Source organism: Archocentrus centrarchus, chromosome 7 (assembly GCF_007364275.1).
Source record: "Archocentrus centrarchus isolate MPI-CPG fArcCen1 chromosome 7, fArcCen1, whole genome shotgun sequence".
NCBI lineage: Eukaryota > Metazoa > Chordata > Actinopteri > Cichliformes > Cichlidae > Archocentrus > Archocentrus centrarchus.
Genome location: NC_044352.1, coordinates 37,176,800 through 37,192,167, shown reverse-complemented (window position 1 = coordinate 37,192,167; position 15,368 = coordinate 37,176,800). Strand labels below are relative to the sequence as shown.

The window sequence follows — 15,368 nt, the reverse complement described above, 5'->3', positions numbered from 1 at the left end:
AAATACTGGGCACATGGTCCAGGACCATGACATGGATCACGATCTGGATCCAGGATCCAGATCTGATACCTCACCCAGTAAAGAATCCTTTTACTGGCGAGGTATCAGCTCTGAGTGCCCTTCTAGTTTCACCTCTTTTCACTCTTGATGGTTTTATGTGCATGTCATTGATATTTGTCTTGTGTCTCCCATTGACTGTCTCTGTGTTTTCCAGGTCTCTCTTCTCTTTCTTCTCACCCATCAAAGCAGTCAAAAGGCCCCTCCAGTCACCCTGGTTCTGCTGGAGGTCTTCTTTCCCACCATCACAAAATGCTGCTCTTAGGGATTTCTGATTGTTCAGGTCTTAGATTGCAGGGTCTTCACCTTACAGTGAAAAGCAGGTGAGCTGTGGGCACAGAGTTCGTTCTCACACTGAATGTGGTTTTACCTGATCTGTCATCAAGCAATGGCTTCACCTTCTCTTCTAGTCTATTAATCAGATTCCAGCTCTACCCTGCTATTGGCTCACACCCCACAGGTTCCTGTTCACATGCTGGCATCCTTGCGAAGACTGTTGTTGGATTAAAAATAAGCTGAATGAACGACTTGATTAAATTATTTAGAATGCTAATTTGTTCCACTCCATATGTAGCAGCTGATGGTTTCTTCAGGGTAGAAGACAACGGTCACTGCAGAAATCACCTGCACATTTCTGTAACAGTGAATACGCTCAGGGCAGAGTCTCCAAAGCTTCAAAATAAAAGCTGTCCAGCTGTTTTTATGCTGTGATTAATGTTGCTACAGTTGCAATTAAAGCAAAATAAAAATACTCAAAGGTTAATATTCACTGATACAGAATGTTGTCTTCATCCTAGTGTACATAAAAATGTGGCTGACGGGCTGGTGTGAGTATTTCAGAAACACAGCAGGTCAGAGGTCAGAGGTCAGAGGAGAATGGGCAAACAGCTGATAGGACAGCAGCAGTAACTCAGATAACCACTGTTACAAGAAGAACATCTCTGAATGCACAGCTGACTGAAGCTCGAAGCAGATGGGCTGCAGCAGCAGAAGACCACACTAGGTGGCGCTCTGTCAGCTCAGAACAGGAAGCTGAGGCTACAGTTCTCACTCGCTCACCAACATTAGACAGAAGGCTGAAAAACGTTGCCTGGGCTGATGAGTCAATTTCTCCTGCAACATTTGGATGGTAGCGTCAGAATCTGGAGTAAACATGGAAGCGTGGATCATCCTGCCTTGTCGGGGGTTCAGGTTGGTGGTGGTGGTGGTGTGATTGGCCCTCTTAGTACCAACACCACAGCGTATCTGAGTGTTTCTCCGTCTCAGAGGAAAACATCGTTCATTAGATGAGGAGCTGATTTTTATACTGACAGGCTGCTCATGCAATGCAATGAAAGTATATAATATTGAAACTTCAATTCAAAATCAGTTATAAAGTTAATATATGTGCACACCATGGCAGGCCCACTCTCAGTAATGATTCAGTGTTATGTAACATGTGTTAGCTTAACCAAACACCACATCTAACCTGCAGCAAAGCAGCTCCAACGCTTCAAACGTGGACAAAATATCTGCGTGTGAATGATGAAAAACTGGATTTTTAGGGCTTTTTAGCAGGAAAAGCCAGCACTGTACAGAAGCTTTCAAATAATAGTGACTCACTGCACATATACACTCATTCATTCATTGTGGGTTAACCTTTATTTCAAGAGCAACATAAAAACTAATTCATACACAGCCATCATTAACACATAGACAGTACAAAATAAATATTCACCATCACTTTGTTCGTCATTACCAGATAAATACTGAAATATGTGCAGCTCCATTTCCCCAGTGTATTGCAATGTACTCAAAATAGCTTGTGGAAAAAAAGAAAAATCATATAAACAGAAGCACAAAAAATCTTTAGAAAATTATTAAAAAACTTTCTGTTACAAAATATTTGCACTTAAAAAGATCCCAGTGTTTTAAATAAATAATAAGATATATAAAACAATTCATAGTTGATATCTTAAAATATTTCCTCTTTGTTCACCAGGACAGAGGAAATGATTCCCTTCTCTTGGTTTCCGGTTAAAATCTTCTCAGGTAGCACTTTGAAATAAAAATTAAATAGATAATGAATAATAAATAGTCAACATAAAATATTACCGCAGACATGAATAAATAAGTTATTAAACCAACGTTTGCAGTCGACTTAAATAGTTACACAGCAATAGTAAGAATGAATCTACAAACTAGTCCTGGAAGTGCAACATCACTATGCTCATATAGAATACTATCAACATTACTGAGTGGAGATGGGAAATGATCACTAACTAAGAATCTGCTCAGATACTGCACTCTGTGCCTGTCTGTGGACACCTCGAGGTGCCCTTGCTTATATTAACAGTTTGCTTTCAGTGTGCCATCGCACACTTCACAGCCACACATCTGTTCACACTCACACCTTCATAAAGCAACATGCAAACAGGAAACAAATGCAAAGAACAGAGGACAAAACTCCAATGAGAAGAATTCATGACACAGTATCTAAAGGGTTTGGAAAGAAAGATTGGTGGTGTCGCCGTGATGCCCTGCCGCCTGTCCTCCTCTGGGTTCTCTCACACCTCGATGCCCTTTACCGCCTGGTTGATGGACTCTAGCAGAGCCCGGTTCTCTGGGTTCTGGTAGCAGTCTTTGTTAGTAAACATGTGGGTCAGGGTGTCCACATAGCTATCAAAGTTCTGCTCCGACAGCGGCTCCTGCTGAACACACACACACACACACACACACACACACACACACACACACACACACACACACACACACACACACACACACACACACAGGTCACTGCTGCTTCAGTGCTTTCCTTTCATTAGTTGTCACTTTTCTGAGGTTCTTCAGAGGTGGTGAAGTGCTATTAGGAGGCAAAGTTCACGGCCTGAGAAAAGATCATGGCTTGGATTAAAATGCACTACACTGCCAACAGTATTCACTCAGCATCCAAATCACTGAAGTCAGGTGTTCCAGTCCCTTCCATGGTCACAGGTGTAGAAACCAGCACCTAGGCATGCAGACTGCTTCTACAAACATTAGTTAAAGAATGGGTCGCTCAAGTCCAGTCACTACTAAATATTCCACAGTCAGCTGTTAGTGGGATTATAACTAAGTGAAAGTGATCAGGAATCACAGCAGCTCAGCCATGAAGTGATAGGCCACGTAAAATCACAGAGTGAGGTCAGAGGATGCTGAGGGTCATAGTGACTGACTTATGAAAGATGAATTAGAGTGGAGACTGTGAGCCAGGCCTTCTCTCCAACATCAGTGTCTGACCTCACAGATGTGCTTCTGGAAGAACGGTCAGAAATTCCCATAAACACTCCTAAACCTGTGGAAAGACTTCCCAGAACAGTTGATGCTGTTATAGCTGCAAAGGGTGGGCCCACATCATATTAAAGCCTCTGGATTAAGAACTGATGTTACTCAGGTTCATGTGAAGGCAGACGAGTGAAGACCTTTGGCAGTATAGTGTATGTCCCAATTAAGTGGGCTCTGTGGAGCGCCTTTCTTGCATGATATTTGGTCACCTCAAATAACACTCCACTGGCAGAGGTGAGAACACCAAAGCTGTGTATCCCAGCTCTGTGCGGTTTAGGGACTCATTGATAATAGTTATCAGCTGCTTTGTGCTGACTGTGAACTGCTTGACTTCCAGTGCACAGGGCTGCAGATGAACTGGGAAATTACTTAAAATTCAATCTGGGTTCAACCTTCTGAAGACATTACTCTGAAAAGTCTGTCATAATTTACCAAATAGCCTTTCTTTCATTTTTTTCCCAATTAATATTTTATCCCGAGTCAAACTGGTTAATAACTGCTGAGTATGAGAGGTGGTGGGATGCTGTGAACTTCAAGTTTCTCCTCTTTAAATGCAAACCAAAAAAACTGCATACTTACCATGGTAGGCAGGCGGATGTTGGCTAGGCTCCGGATCAAAGCCTGACTCAGGCCAGATAGCTCCAGGAACAAGGCCTCATTCCTTTCTTCTATCTGTTTATTTTCCTCCTCCATGCTTTTCAGGTTCTTCTCCATAGAAGAAATCTAAAGCAGAGAAAGACAACAGATTCTTGAAGTTGCATCAAAAACTTAACAACTGAACCACAATTACAAACCCAATTTGAACAAAGTCTTGACGTTGTGTAAAATGTAAATAAAACAGAATGCAATGATTGGCAAATCTCATAAACCCATATTTTATTCACAATAAAACACAGGCTATTTCCACCTATCAGGCTAACCAGCGTGATGCGGCTCTCATCGTAGCCGGGGACTTTAACAGTGCAAACTTGAAAAAGCTGATACCGGAGTTGATTCAACACATCGACTGCCCCACCAGAGGAGAGAGGACCCTAGACCACTGCTATTCTCCATTCAAAGAGGGCTACAAAGCAAAGCCTCTTCCGCCTTTTGGGAAGTCTGACCACACCTCTGTCCTTCTCATGCCGAAATACAAACAACGGCTCAGGCAGGAACCCCCTGCTGTGAGAGAAGTGACACGGTGGTCTGATCAAACAGAGGCTGCTCTGCAGGGTGCGTTGGATTCAACCGACTGGGACATGTTTCGCAGCAGCGCGGGCGGAGACATCGAGGAGTTTACGGAAACTGTCGTGGGATTTATTGGGAAAGTTGTTGAAGACACTTCACTTAGGAGGACCATCAGGACTTTTCCCAACCAGAAGCCGTGGGTGGATAAATCTGTCCGCGACGCCCTGAGGTCCCGCACCGTTGCCTACAACTCCGGCCTCGCCTCTGGGAACATGGAGGACTACAAGGTTGCATCATACAACGTCCGCAGAGCGGTGAAAGAGGCTAAACATCGCTACGGCCGCAGACTGGAACAGCAACTACAACAGTCTGACTCCAGGGGACTGTGGCAGGGACTACGCACCATCACGGACTACAAAGCACCACACACACACCCGGTGAGTGCCGACGCTTCTCTGGCTGATGAACTCAACATCTTCTTTGCGCGCTTTGAGTCGGGAAGCCGACAGCCCGCTGCGCTCCCGGCCGGAGGGGCGGAGACACTCACTGTGACGGAGCGCGACGTGAGGAGGGCGTTTAGACGTGTAAACACCAGGAAAGCGGCTGGACCAGACGGTATTAGTGGACGTGTCCTTAAGACCTGCGCTGACCAGCTGGCACCTGTGTTTACACTGATATTCAACCTCTCACTGAAACTGTGTGTGATTCCCACCTGCTTTAAAAAGTCCATCATAGTCCCTGTCCCAAAGAAACCACACCCCAGCAGCCCCAATGACTTCAGGCCCATAGCGCTCACCTCTGTGGTGATGAAGTGTTTTGAAAGACTCATCAAGACATTCATCACCTCCTCACTGCCCACCACCCTCGACCCACTACAGTTTGCATACCGGCCAGACAGATCCACAGATGACGCCATATCCTTCCTCCTCCACAAGACCCTTTCACACATAGACACTGGTAAGGGGAACTATGTGAGAGTGCTGTTTGTAGATTACAGCTCAGCATTCAACACCATAGTTCCCTCCAGGCTGGTCTCTAAGCTGCTGGACCTGGGCCTGGGCCCATCCCTGTGCAGGTGGGTTCACAGCTTCCTGACCAGCAGACCACAGGTGGTACGAGTGGGTCACCTCACCTCATCCTCCCTCACCCTCAACACTGGATCCCCCCAAGGCTGTGTGCTCAGCCCTCTGCTGTACTCACTGTACACCCATGACTGCGAGGCCACGTCAGAGTCCAACGTCATCATCAAGTTTGCTGACGACACTGCTGTTGTGGGACTAATCTCTCACAATGAGGAGACAGCCTACAGGAGAGAGGTCTCCCGCCTGGAGAACTGGTCAAGTCAAGTCAAGCCAAGTTTATTTATAAAGCACATTTAAAACAACGACGTTGACCAAAGTGCTGTACAAGATCTGTAACCCCAAGGACTATACTAAATAAAAATAAAAATATATAAATAAATAAATAAAATAATAAAATAAAAATAAATAAATAAAAACATTAAGAACAATAAATAACATAAGAAAATTAAAAATTAAAACGTTTAAAACAAGTACCATAAAATACCATAAAACAATCATCTAAAAGGAGGTAGCACTGCAGCCAAATGCCAAGGAAAAGAAATGTGTTTTTAATAGAGATTTAAATGTGTGTATCGTCTGAGCTGTGCGGATATGGAGAGGTAGATCGTTCCATAGCTTTGGTGCTGCTGCTGCAAAAGCTCGATCACCTCTCTGTTTTAGTCTGGTTTTAGGCCTCTGTAAGAGCAGCTGGTTCGATGACCTCAGAGCTCTTACAGGGGTGTGACAGTGAAGCAGCTCAGACAGATACAAAGGTGCCAGTCCGTTTAAGGCTTTAAAAGTAAGCAATAAAATCTTAAAATCGATTCTAAAACGGACAGGGAGCCAGTGAAGGGATGACAGGACTGGGGTAATGTGTTCATGCTTTTTTAAACCGGTTAAAAGACGAGCTGCCGCATTCTGGACTACCTGCAGGCGGCGCACAGATGATTGATCTATGCCAAAGTACAGAGAATTACAGTAGTCCAGGCGGGAAGTAATAAAAGCATGAATAACTTTTTCCAGGTCCTGCTGTGGGAGATAAGGTTTTACCTTGGCAATGACTCTGAGTTGGTAAAAACTGATTTTGGTAACAGCACTTACTTGCTTCTCCATTTTAAAACTACTATCTAAAATGACACCCAGATTTTTCACAGCATCACGACAGTGAGGAGCCAAATGACTCGGAGTGCCAGAGGAGTAGCTTGAGGGGTCAAATTTACCAAAGCATATGACCTCGGTTTTGCTTTCATTAAGATTTAGGAAATTGTTTCTCATCCAGGACTTGATGTCACTTAGACAGTTCAGCAGGGGTTCCCATGGATCTCTGCTGTTCAGTTTGATGGGCATATATACCTGGATGTCGTCGGCAAAACAGTGGAAACAAATATTATGTTTCCTAAAAATCGACCCTAGAGGCAACATATACAATGAGAAAAGAATTGGGCCCAGAATGGACCCCTGAGGCACTCCACAAGAAAGCTTTGCTGTGGTAGAAAAACAGTTTCCTAGATGGACAGAGAAACTTCTATCAGTAAGATAAGATCTGAACCAAGTCAGAACCGTGCCTTTAATGCCAATTTCATGTTCTAGGCGGGATAGAAGGATCTCGTGGTCCACAGTGTCAAAGGCAGCTGACAGGTCTAGAAGTACTAAAACTGCAGGACTACCAGAGTCCACAGTTAAAAGCAGATCGTTAAAAACTCTTAAAAGAGCCGTCTCTGTGCTGTGACGCATTCTAAAACCTGACTGAAACTTTTCCCACATTCCATGTTCACTTAAAAATGCTTGAAGTTGCTTAAAAACAACTTTTTCAAGAACCTTGGATAAAAATGGTAATTTAGAAATTGGTCTGTAATTTGAAAGAACATCAGGGTCAAGGTTCTTCTTCTTGATTAGAGGCTGGTGCCAGGAGAACCACCTCCTGCTCAACGTCAGCAAAACAAAGGAACTGATCGTGGACTTCAGCAGGAAGCAGCAGAGGGACTACCATCCACTTGTCATCAGTGGTGCTGAGGTGGAAAGAGTGGACACCTTCAAATACCTGGGAGTGACCATCTCACAGGACCTGTCCTGGACTCATCACATAAACATCACTGTGAAGAAGGCCAGACAGCGTCTCTACCTCCTCAGGCGGCTGAGAGACTTCAAGCTCCCACTCAAGGTGCTCAGGAACTTTTACACCTGCACCATCGAGAGCATCATGCGTGGGAGCATCACCACCTGGATGGGAAACTGCACCAAGCAGGACTTCATGGCCCTAAAAAGGGTGGTTCGTTCAGCTGAACGGACCATCAGAACCACCCTCCCCAACCTGCAGGACATTTACACCAAGCAGTGCAGGCTGAGGGCCATGAAGATCCTAAAACAGCCCAGCCACCCCGGACACTCTCTCTTCTCCCTGCTCCCATCAGGCCGGCGTTACCGCTGCCTGAGGACTAAGACTGAAAGGTTGAAGAAGAGTTTTTACCCACAAGCCATCCGTCTGCTCAACTCTGAGCCCTAACTGGACCATTATTGCACAGTGTAAATATTATAATTTAAAAAGTGTGTATAGTGTATAGTATATAGAGTATAGTGTATAGTGTGAATTACTTATTTTTATTTTTATTCTTCTTATTTATATGTGTGTGTATATAAGGTTGCAGGTACAAAATACATTTCACTGTGCATTGTACTGTGTATAACTGTGCATGTGACAAATAAACACTATCTTATCTTATCTTATCTTATCTATCAATAGGACATAGAAAAGATATTACATGTTTGCTGGAACAGGGTCATGGTTCCCACAGTCCATAAACATGGGAACTGGGGAGAGCAGCTGCTGGACTTTGGGAGAGGAATGTTGTCCTGTTCTTGTCTGATTCTAGCTGCCCGGGGTTAGGGTTAACCCTCTAACTGTCCTGGGTCTTCTTTGTCCTATTTTTCATTTCATATATCAAATGTTTTCAATCAGTGAAAGGGCTGGACAGCAGGCAGGCCTGCATGGGAGCACATGCTGCTCTAAAACCCGTTTATACCTTTCAGCACTAATGGAGCCTTTCCAGATGTGCAAGCTGCAAATTCCATAGACATTCATAGACCTCCATACCATCAGAGATACAGGCTTCTGAACCAAGCACTGATGACAAGCTGGATAGTCTCTCTCCGCTTCACGTCTTCAATCCAGTGAATGTGGCATCTGCGTTTTGCAATAAGACTCATCGACCCGACTTGTAGTTACATTAGTCAAGGGGTGCACGTCAGGTTACGGCCTGGTTAGCGCGTAGGGTTCAGAGGGGATTTCAGGTTACGGACTAGGCCCCACCTGATGCAGAAGTCTAAATCCGGCCTGAGGGCCTGAAGATCACAGCCAGTACTGATTTTGAGCCTTGTACTTGATCTCTCCAGATTCTCTGAATCTTTTGGCAATATTATGCACTGTAGGTGATGAGATATTCAAAGTCTTTGCAATTTTACATAGAGGAACATTATTCTGAAATTATTCCACAATTTATTGATACAGTTTTTTGCTGACTGGTGAACCTCTGTCCATTTTTACTTCTGAGAAACTCTGCTTCTCTAAGACAGTCTTTTTATACCCAATCATGTGACTGACATGTTTCCAATTAACCTGATTAGTTGCAAAATGTTCCACCAACTGTTTCTTCTTAGTACCACTTACTTTTGCAGCCTTTTGTTCCCCCTGTCCCAGCATGTTGCTGCCATGTCTCATTTTCAGCATTCAGTATGTTTTCTGTGTTCTATTGTGAATAAAATATGAGTTTATGAGATTTACAAATCATTATTATGTTAGCTGTGTAAACCTGGCAGTAAGATGAACCAATACACCATATCTGTCGTATGGCATATAGCAGTGCAGTGAGTGAGAAGCTGCACTCACCTGAGTGTGTAGGTTCATCATGTCGGCCTCCATCTCTGAATTGGACTCATTCAGCTCATTGATTTCCTTGTTGAGCTGCTTGATATCTTCATCATTGTCCAGAACTGAGCAAGATCAAAAACTCACTATTAGCAAAATGAATGTGAAGACAATGAATAGTCCTGCTCTTACAGCATTTAAACTATGTGAGCAGACAACATCACACCATTACTGGAGTGGCTGTGGCTCAGGAGGTAGAACAGGTCATCTATTAACTGGAAGGTTGATGGTTTGACTCCTGGCTGCTCCAGTCTGCATGCCAAAGTGTCCTTGGGCAATATACTGAACCCAGAGTTGCTCCTGGTGTGTTCTTGTGAATGTTAGGTAGAAAGCTCTTAGGCATAGAAAGTACTTGTGTGAATGAGACTTATAAAGCACTTTTAGTAGGGTAGGGTAGAAAAGCACTATGGAAGAACTAGTCCATTTACCATCACATTTGGGGCACCACTTCTGTGCAAGTCTCTGACAAGCCTCATAAACATCTTGAGTTTTGAGGTCTCCGTGCTTCAACATTACGAAGAATAGCAGCAAAAATAAATGTGGCATATAAAAATACATGTAGTGCATAATTTTAGGCATAGAGGAAGCGTCACTGTCTCTTACCGTCACTGGCTCTGAACTTTGCAGTGATATACTCATCTCCAGGGAACTTGGCTCGTTTCTTGTTGGCTGATGCTCTGGGACAACCTGACAGACTGAGAGAAGCAGTTGTTCAGGATCAAGAACTCACAAAGCTGAAATAGTGGATACATGGAGGAGAAGGGAGGCAGCTTTCTTCATAGTTTTGACACACAGACACAGGTGCGTGAGCCACCCCTCATTTATTCGTATTTTGCCAGGAAAATGGGAAATAGGCACAGCTATTTATTGAAGTGTGCAAATATACATGGAAATACAGCAAAATCAGAGTTTGTACAATTCTGACAAGCTTGTATTAGAACACAATGTTGGCACTGTGCTGCAGTGGTTTGCATCATATCCATCTGACAGAGTCCAGTTTGTGCGTGTACAAAGGAAGTCTTCTTCATACATAGAAGTTAGTCATGGAGTTCCACAGGGTTCTGTGCTGGGACCAATACTTTTTACATTATACATGCTTACATGGGGTGGCTGTAGCTCAGGAGGTAGAGCAGGTCATCTACTAATCAGAAGGTTGGCAGTTTGATCCCCTGGCTGCTCCAGTCTGCATGCCAAAGTATCCTTGGGCAAGATACTGAACCCAAGTTGCTCTCTGATGCAACAATCGGAGTATGAATGTTAGAAAGCTTAGAAAGAAGTGCTTGCATGAATGTATGTGAATGAGGCATGTTGTGTAAAGTGCTTTGAGTGCTCAACAAAGAGTAGAAATGCACTGTATGAGAACCAGTCCATTTACCATTCCCTTAGGCAGTATTACTAGAGTGCTGTGGCCCACTTAAAAACCAGATAATCCCACGGGGCACCCCTCCCCCCCCATCATCTGATAGCACCTACCTGCCACAGGGACACAAACTTCAATACAAGAGCAGTAAATTTAGGTCAGAGTAATGAGCAATATAATAAACTAACCACCTCCTATTACCATATTATAAATAAATACATACATAAATAAATACATTTATATAAACATGCAACTATGCATACCTGAGTAATTTCAAACTGAACCTGTTTTTACGCCCCCCCCTCGCAGAACCTTCATGGCCCACACTTTGGAAATCACTGCTATAGTTCTTTAGAACTTGACTTGGCCTGATGTTTCTTCTTCCCCTGCCCTCCATGACAAAGGTGATGTGGTCCTCTGCTGTCCTGTCAACACACCTCCAGCACCTCGGCTAGCTTTCTGAGAGCCTGGTCATGGCACCATCTATAACACACCTGGGACAGTGCGGTCTTGCAGTTTGACAGAATGTGCTGGAGGCTTGCATTGGGAGTATTGCAGAATGAGCAGTGTTACTCATTCACAAACAACTGGTGAAGGTTCTGAGGACAGGGAAGCATGTTGTAGCTGGAGCGAATATGGAAGCTGAACCTTGTCTCTGGGATCTTCCACAGGTTAGAGCACCTGATGTTTCAGTTGGCGACTCCCTCCCAGGTTGTCCAGCTTCCTTGTCAGCCTTGCGACAGCCTTGATCTTGTAGTGTTCTTCCTCCATTGGCCTTAGACCAAAACTATGGCGCCTTTCCCCATCTTAGCCCTGCTGTCCCTGCCTGGACTCTGCCAATGATTTCTGTTGTTACAGCCTAATGATTGCTCGGCCCACCTTGGTCCACTTACGGCCAGTAGGAACCTTGGCGTTTGTGTTCCTTCCTGACCGTTTAGTGGACCCTCTTAGCTCGAGAACCAGCCCCAGGCACTTTTGGATAAGTGAACTGGCTTTTCCATCCATCTTATTTGCAGTGGGTAAAGGGAGGGAGGGCAGCAGAGGCAGACTCAACATCATCAATGCTGACACAGAAACCTCTGTTGGAGAGGTACAACTTAAACCACTGGAGCGCTACACCTGTGATGCCCACACACTGCTCCAGCCTGGAGATGAGGATCTCATAGTCCACAGTGTCAAAAGCAGCTGTTAAGTCTAATAACACAAGTAGCACAGAGTCACCAGAGTCGGTTGCTAACAGAATATCATTAAAAACCCTTAACAGAGGGGACTCAGTGCTGTGATGGGTTTTAAACCCAGACTGGAACACTTCCAGAATTGCATGTTCATCCAGGAAAGTCTTAAGTTGGGTGAAAATAATCTTTTCCAGGATTTTAGACAAAAATGGCAGCTTGGAGACAGTCCTAATGTTTGATAAAACAGAAGAGTCTAGGCCAGATTTCTTCAGCAAGGGCTGCACAACAGCATGTTTTTTTTGTTTTTTTTTCCATTTTTGGCCACAGCGGCTTTTTGTGACAGTGGAGAGAGACAGGAAATGGGCGAAAGATACAGGGGAAGACACGCGGGCAAATCGGCGCTGGGCTGAGAACAGAGAAGTCACTTAAAAAGTCTTTAGAAGAAGACCTTTCCTTCTTCATGACTTTGCTAACTTCACTCAACTTGGGGGCATATCACCCCAACAGAGCACTTCTCTCTCAGACTGCTGGCTTACTTGTGGTTCCTCGGATACTTAAGAGTAGAATGGGAGGCAGAGCCTTCAGCTTTCAGGCCCCTCTTCTGTGGAACCAGCTTCCAGCTTGGGTTCAGGAGACAGACACCCTCTCTATTTTTAAGATTAGGCTTAAAACTTTCCTTTATGATCAAGCTTATAGTTAGGGCTGGATCAGGTGACCCTGAACCCTCCCTTAGTTATGCTACTATAGGCCTAGTCTGCTGGGGGGTTCCCATAATGCACTGTTTCTTTTGATTCACCTTATTACCTTGTTTATACTCCACTCTGCATTTAATCATTAATTGATATTAATCTCTGGCTCTCTTCCACAGCATGTCTTTCTCTCCCCTCAGCCCCCCCTCAGCCCCCCCCTCAGCAGATGACCCCCCCTCCCTGAGCCTGGTTCTGATGGAGGTTTCTTCCTGTTAAAGGGAGTTTTTCCTTCCCACTGTCACCAAGTGCTGCTCATAGGGGGTCGTTCTGACTGTTGGGTTTTCTCTGTATTATTGTAGGGTCTTTACTCACAATACAAAGCGCCTTGAGGCGACTGTTTGTTGTGATTTGGCGCTATATAAATAAAATTGAATTAAACTGAATAATATTGAACCGACAGTGGTGCCGGCTGAGGTACATAGCCTGGTGTTCCTAAGGGGATAATACTTAATGGATGCTTTCTATCTAACATTCACACTCAGATGAACGTATCAGAGAGTGACTTGGGGTTCAGTATCTTGCCCAAGGATACTTTGGCAGCCAGGGACTGAAGCAACAACCTTTTAGATGACCCACTCTGCCTCCTGAGCTACAGCTGTGGTAGGGAAAATCTTCCCTACCACCCAGAGCCTGTCGCACCACCTCCCTGAAGTCTGACCAACATTCCTCCTCTGCCTTCATGTGCTTCCTCTTCTCAATGTCCAGTCATCCTACAGACTATCACCCGATACTGCCTGACACCACCTTGCAGTCTCTTGTCTCTGTCAGATTGCAATTTCTGCATAAGATGTAGTCCACCTGTGTGCACCTTCTTCCACTCTTATATATGCTGCCCTATGTTCCTCTCCTTTCTTAAAGTATGTGTTCACAACAGCCATTTCCATCCTTTTCACAAAATCCACTATCATCTGCATTTCAACTATTAATAAATAAATAAGAGAAAAAGTGGAGTGGTACAGTACCTGCGGTGTGTCAAGAAGCTGCCGTTAGCATGACCAGAACCATCACAGCCTGGAGTTGGACAGGATGGACCCTCGGTCTTGAAGGCCTTCCAAGAGAAGGGAGTTCCATTTAGAAGACCTTCCTTCTGTCGGCGTGCTGCCAGCGGACATCCATAAGCACTACGATGAGTGGCGTATTTCCCACTGATGTGGCCCAGGCTATCGCATCCAGGAACAGGACATCTGGAGCCAGGTAGAAAACAAAGTTGGACTAGTTTGCCTAGATTTCACTAGAGACAGAGGCATCAAAAGGCTAACACAAGACAGAATCTAAATTTGGTAGACTAATATAGACAGCCACCTCTGAATGGCTTAGAGCAGAGAAATATGTAATTCAGATAAATTAAATCGATGTTCATGCTTTCTCTTTACACAGGAACATTTACAGCTGATTCTCTCTTTCCTGTCTATAGTACAAGCATTGAGATATTTTCCATTTTTCTACAACAACACCTGCATAGATGAGTATTAAACTAAAGGTGAGCTCCTAATCTTCAGAGGGTCAGTGTGGCCGGAATATTTTAGATGGTCTTTCAGGTGATGATCAGAAAGGTGACAGTTTGCCCTAAAGGTCATGTTAGAGCAAAAACTGTGGTATAGCAACCTGTGAGGACGATCATTCACCTGAATCACCATGGTTCATCCTCTGCTGATAAGTAGTATCCATTATGGGTTTCTTTACAAGTGAGCTAAATGATAACGTAACATTACAAACTTGCTGCTAATGAGCTACGGTTGCAAACCTCAGCAGCTCAGAATCTTCTTTGTCATCCTTGGTGGGGGTAGATTTGATGCCACCTTTCTTGGCTCGAGGGCATCCAGACAAACTGGTACAGAGGAACAGAGTGGACCACAGAGGAAAGGGCAAAACTTTGATTAAACACAGGCTGTTATAGAATTCTTTGAATGATATCAAAAAGTCATAAAAAGTCATATGTATATCTTGAACCATGTCAGCTATTGTAAATGAAGCTGATTCCTTTTAATGTTTCTCTGATAATTTACATGGAATAAGTACATGTACAGTGGGTCTGTGTGATTTCTTTAGCATTATGTTCTGTTAGCTTAATGTTTGATGCTAAATGTCAGCTGCTGTCTTAGTGAGGCAAGCAAGCAAACATATAGACTTTTTCTATTCTTGCCAAAGTCTGTTATAACTATGTAGAGTAACTGAAGTAATCTAAACTAAACATGTGATTGGGCGGGCAAAAAAGGAAAGAAGCTACCACCTTCTGTGTGAAGCATAGTTTCCAGTGATATGGCCTGATCCATCGCAACCTGGAGTGGGACACCTGAGACACACACAGATGCTCTTTCAGTTTGCAGATTTAAACGATCAGCAGATTGCTGGCAGAAACTAGTTTTTCACTAAATTATTTAGAATAAATGTTTTTTGTGTCAAATTTTTGATTGTATTTTATATTAGTTTAAAAAGGAGAGCAAGGACAGAGCTGTAGCTGTGGAGGTGAGAGACGGGAGAAAGCACACATACTTTAGTTCTGCTGTGTGGGCAGCCATGAGGGTCCGAAGTGATTTATCAGCAAGAGGACAGCCTGACAGACTGAAAGAT

At 44.1% G+C, this 15,368-nt stretch overlaps 1 protein-coding gene across 4 annotated transcripts in view; it reads right to left on the bottom strand.

The window, feature by feature from the left end:
- Positions 1 to 1,675: 1,675 nt before the first annotated feature.
- Positions 1,676 to 15,368, bottom strand: part of LOC115782920 (myelin transcription factor 1-like) — a 51,303-nt gene continuing 37,610 nt past the window's right edge. For 2 of the 4 annotated variants that reach the window (XM_030733438.1, XM_030733439.1), the window contains exons 15-22: positions 15,291 to 15,359; positions 15,028 to 15,090; positions 14,542 to 14,625; positions 13,760 to 13,981; positions 10,117 to 10,208; positions 9,475 to 9,578; positions 3,943 to 4,086; positions 1,676 to 2,747 (exon numbers count right to left, since the gene is read on the bottom strand). In XM_030733438.1, the coding sequence (XP_030589298.1) occupies positions 2,604 to 2,747; positions 3,943 to 4,086; positions 9,475 to 9,578; positions 10,117 to 10,208; positions 13,760 to 13,981; positions 14,542 to 14,625; positions 15,028 to 15,090; positions 15,291 to 15,359 (922 nt within the window). In that variant the 3' untranslated portion in view covers positions 1,676 to 2,603. The remainder of the gene's footprint in view (positions 2,748 to 3,942; positions 4,087 to 9,474; positions 9,579 to 10,116; positions 10,209 to 13,759; positions 13,982 to 14,541; positions 14,626 to 15,027; positions 15,091 to 15,290; positions 15,360 to 15,368) is intronic. The other 2 variants (XM_030733440.1, XM_030733441.1) reach the window with 2 other exon arrangements.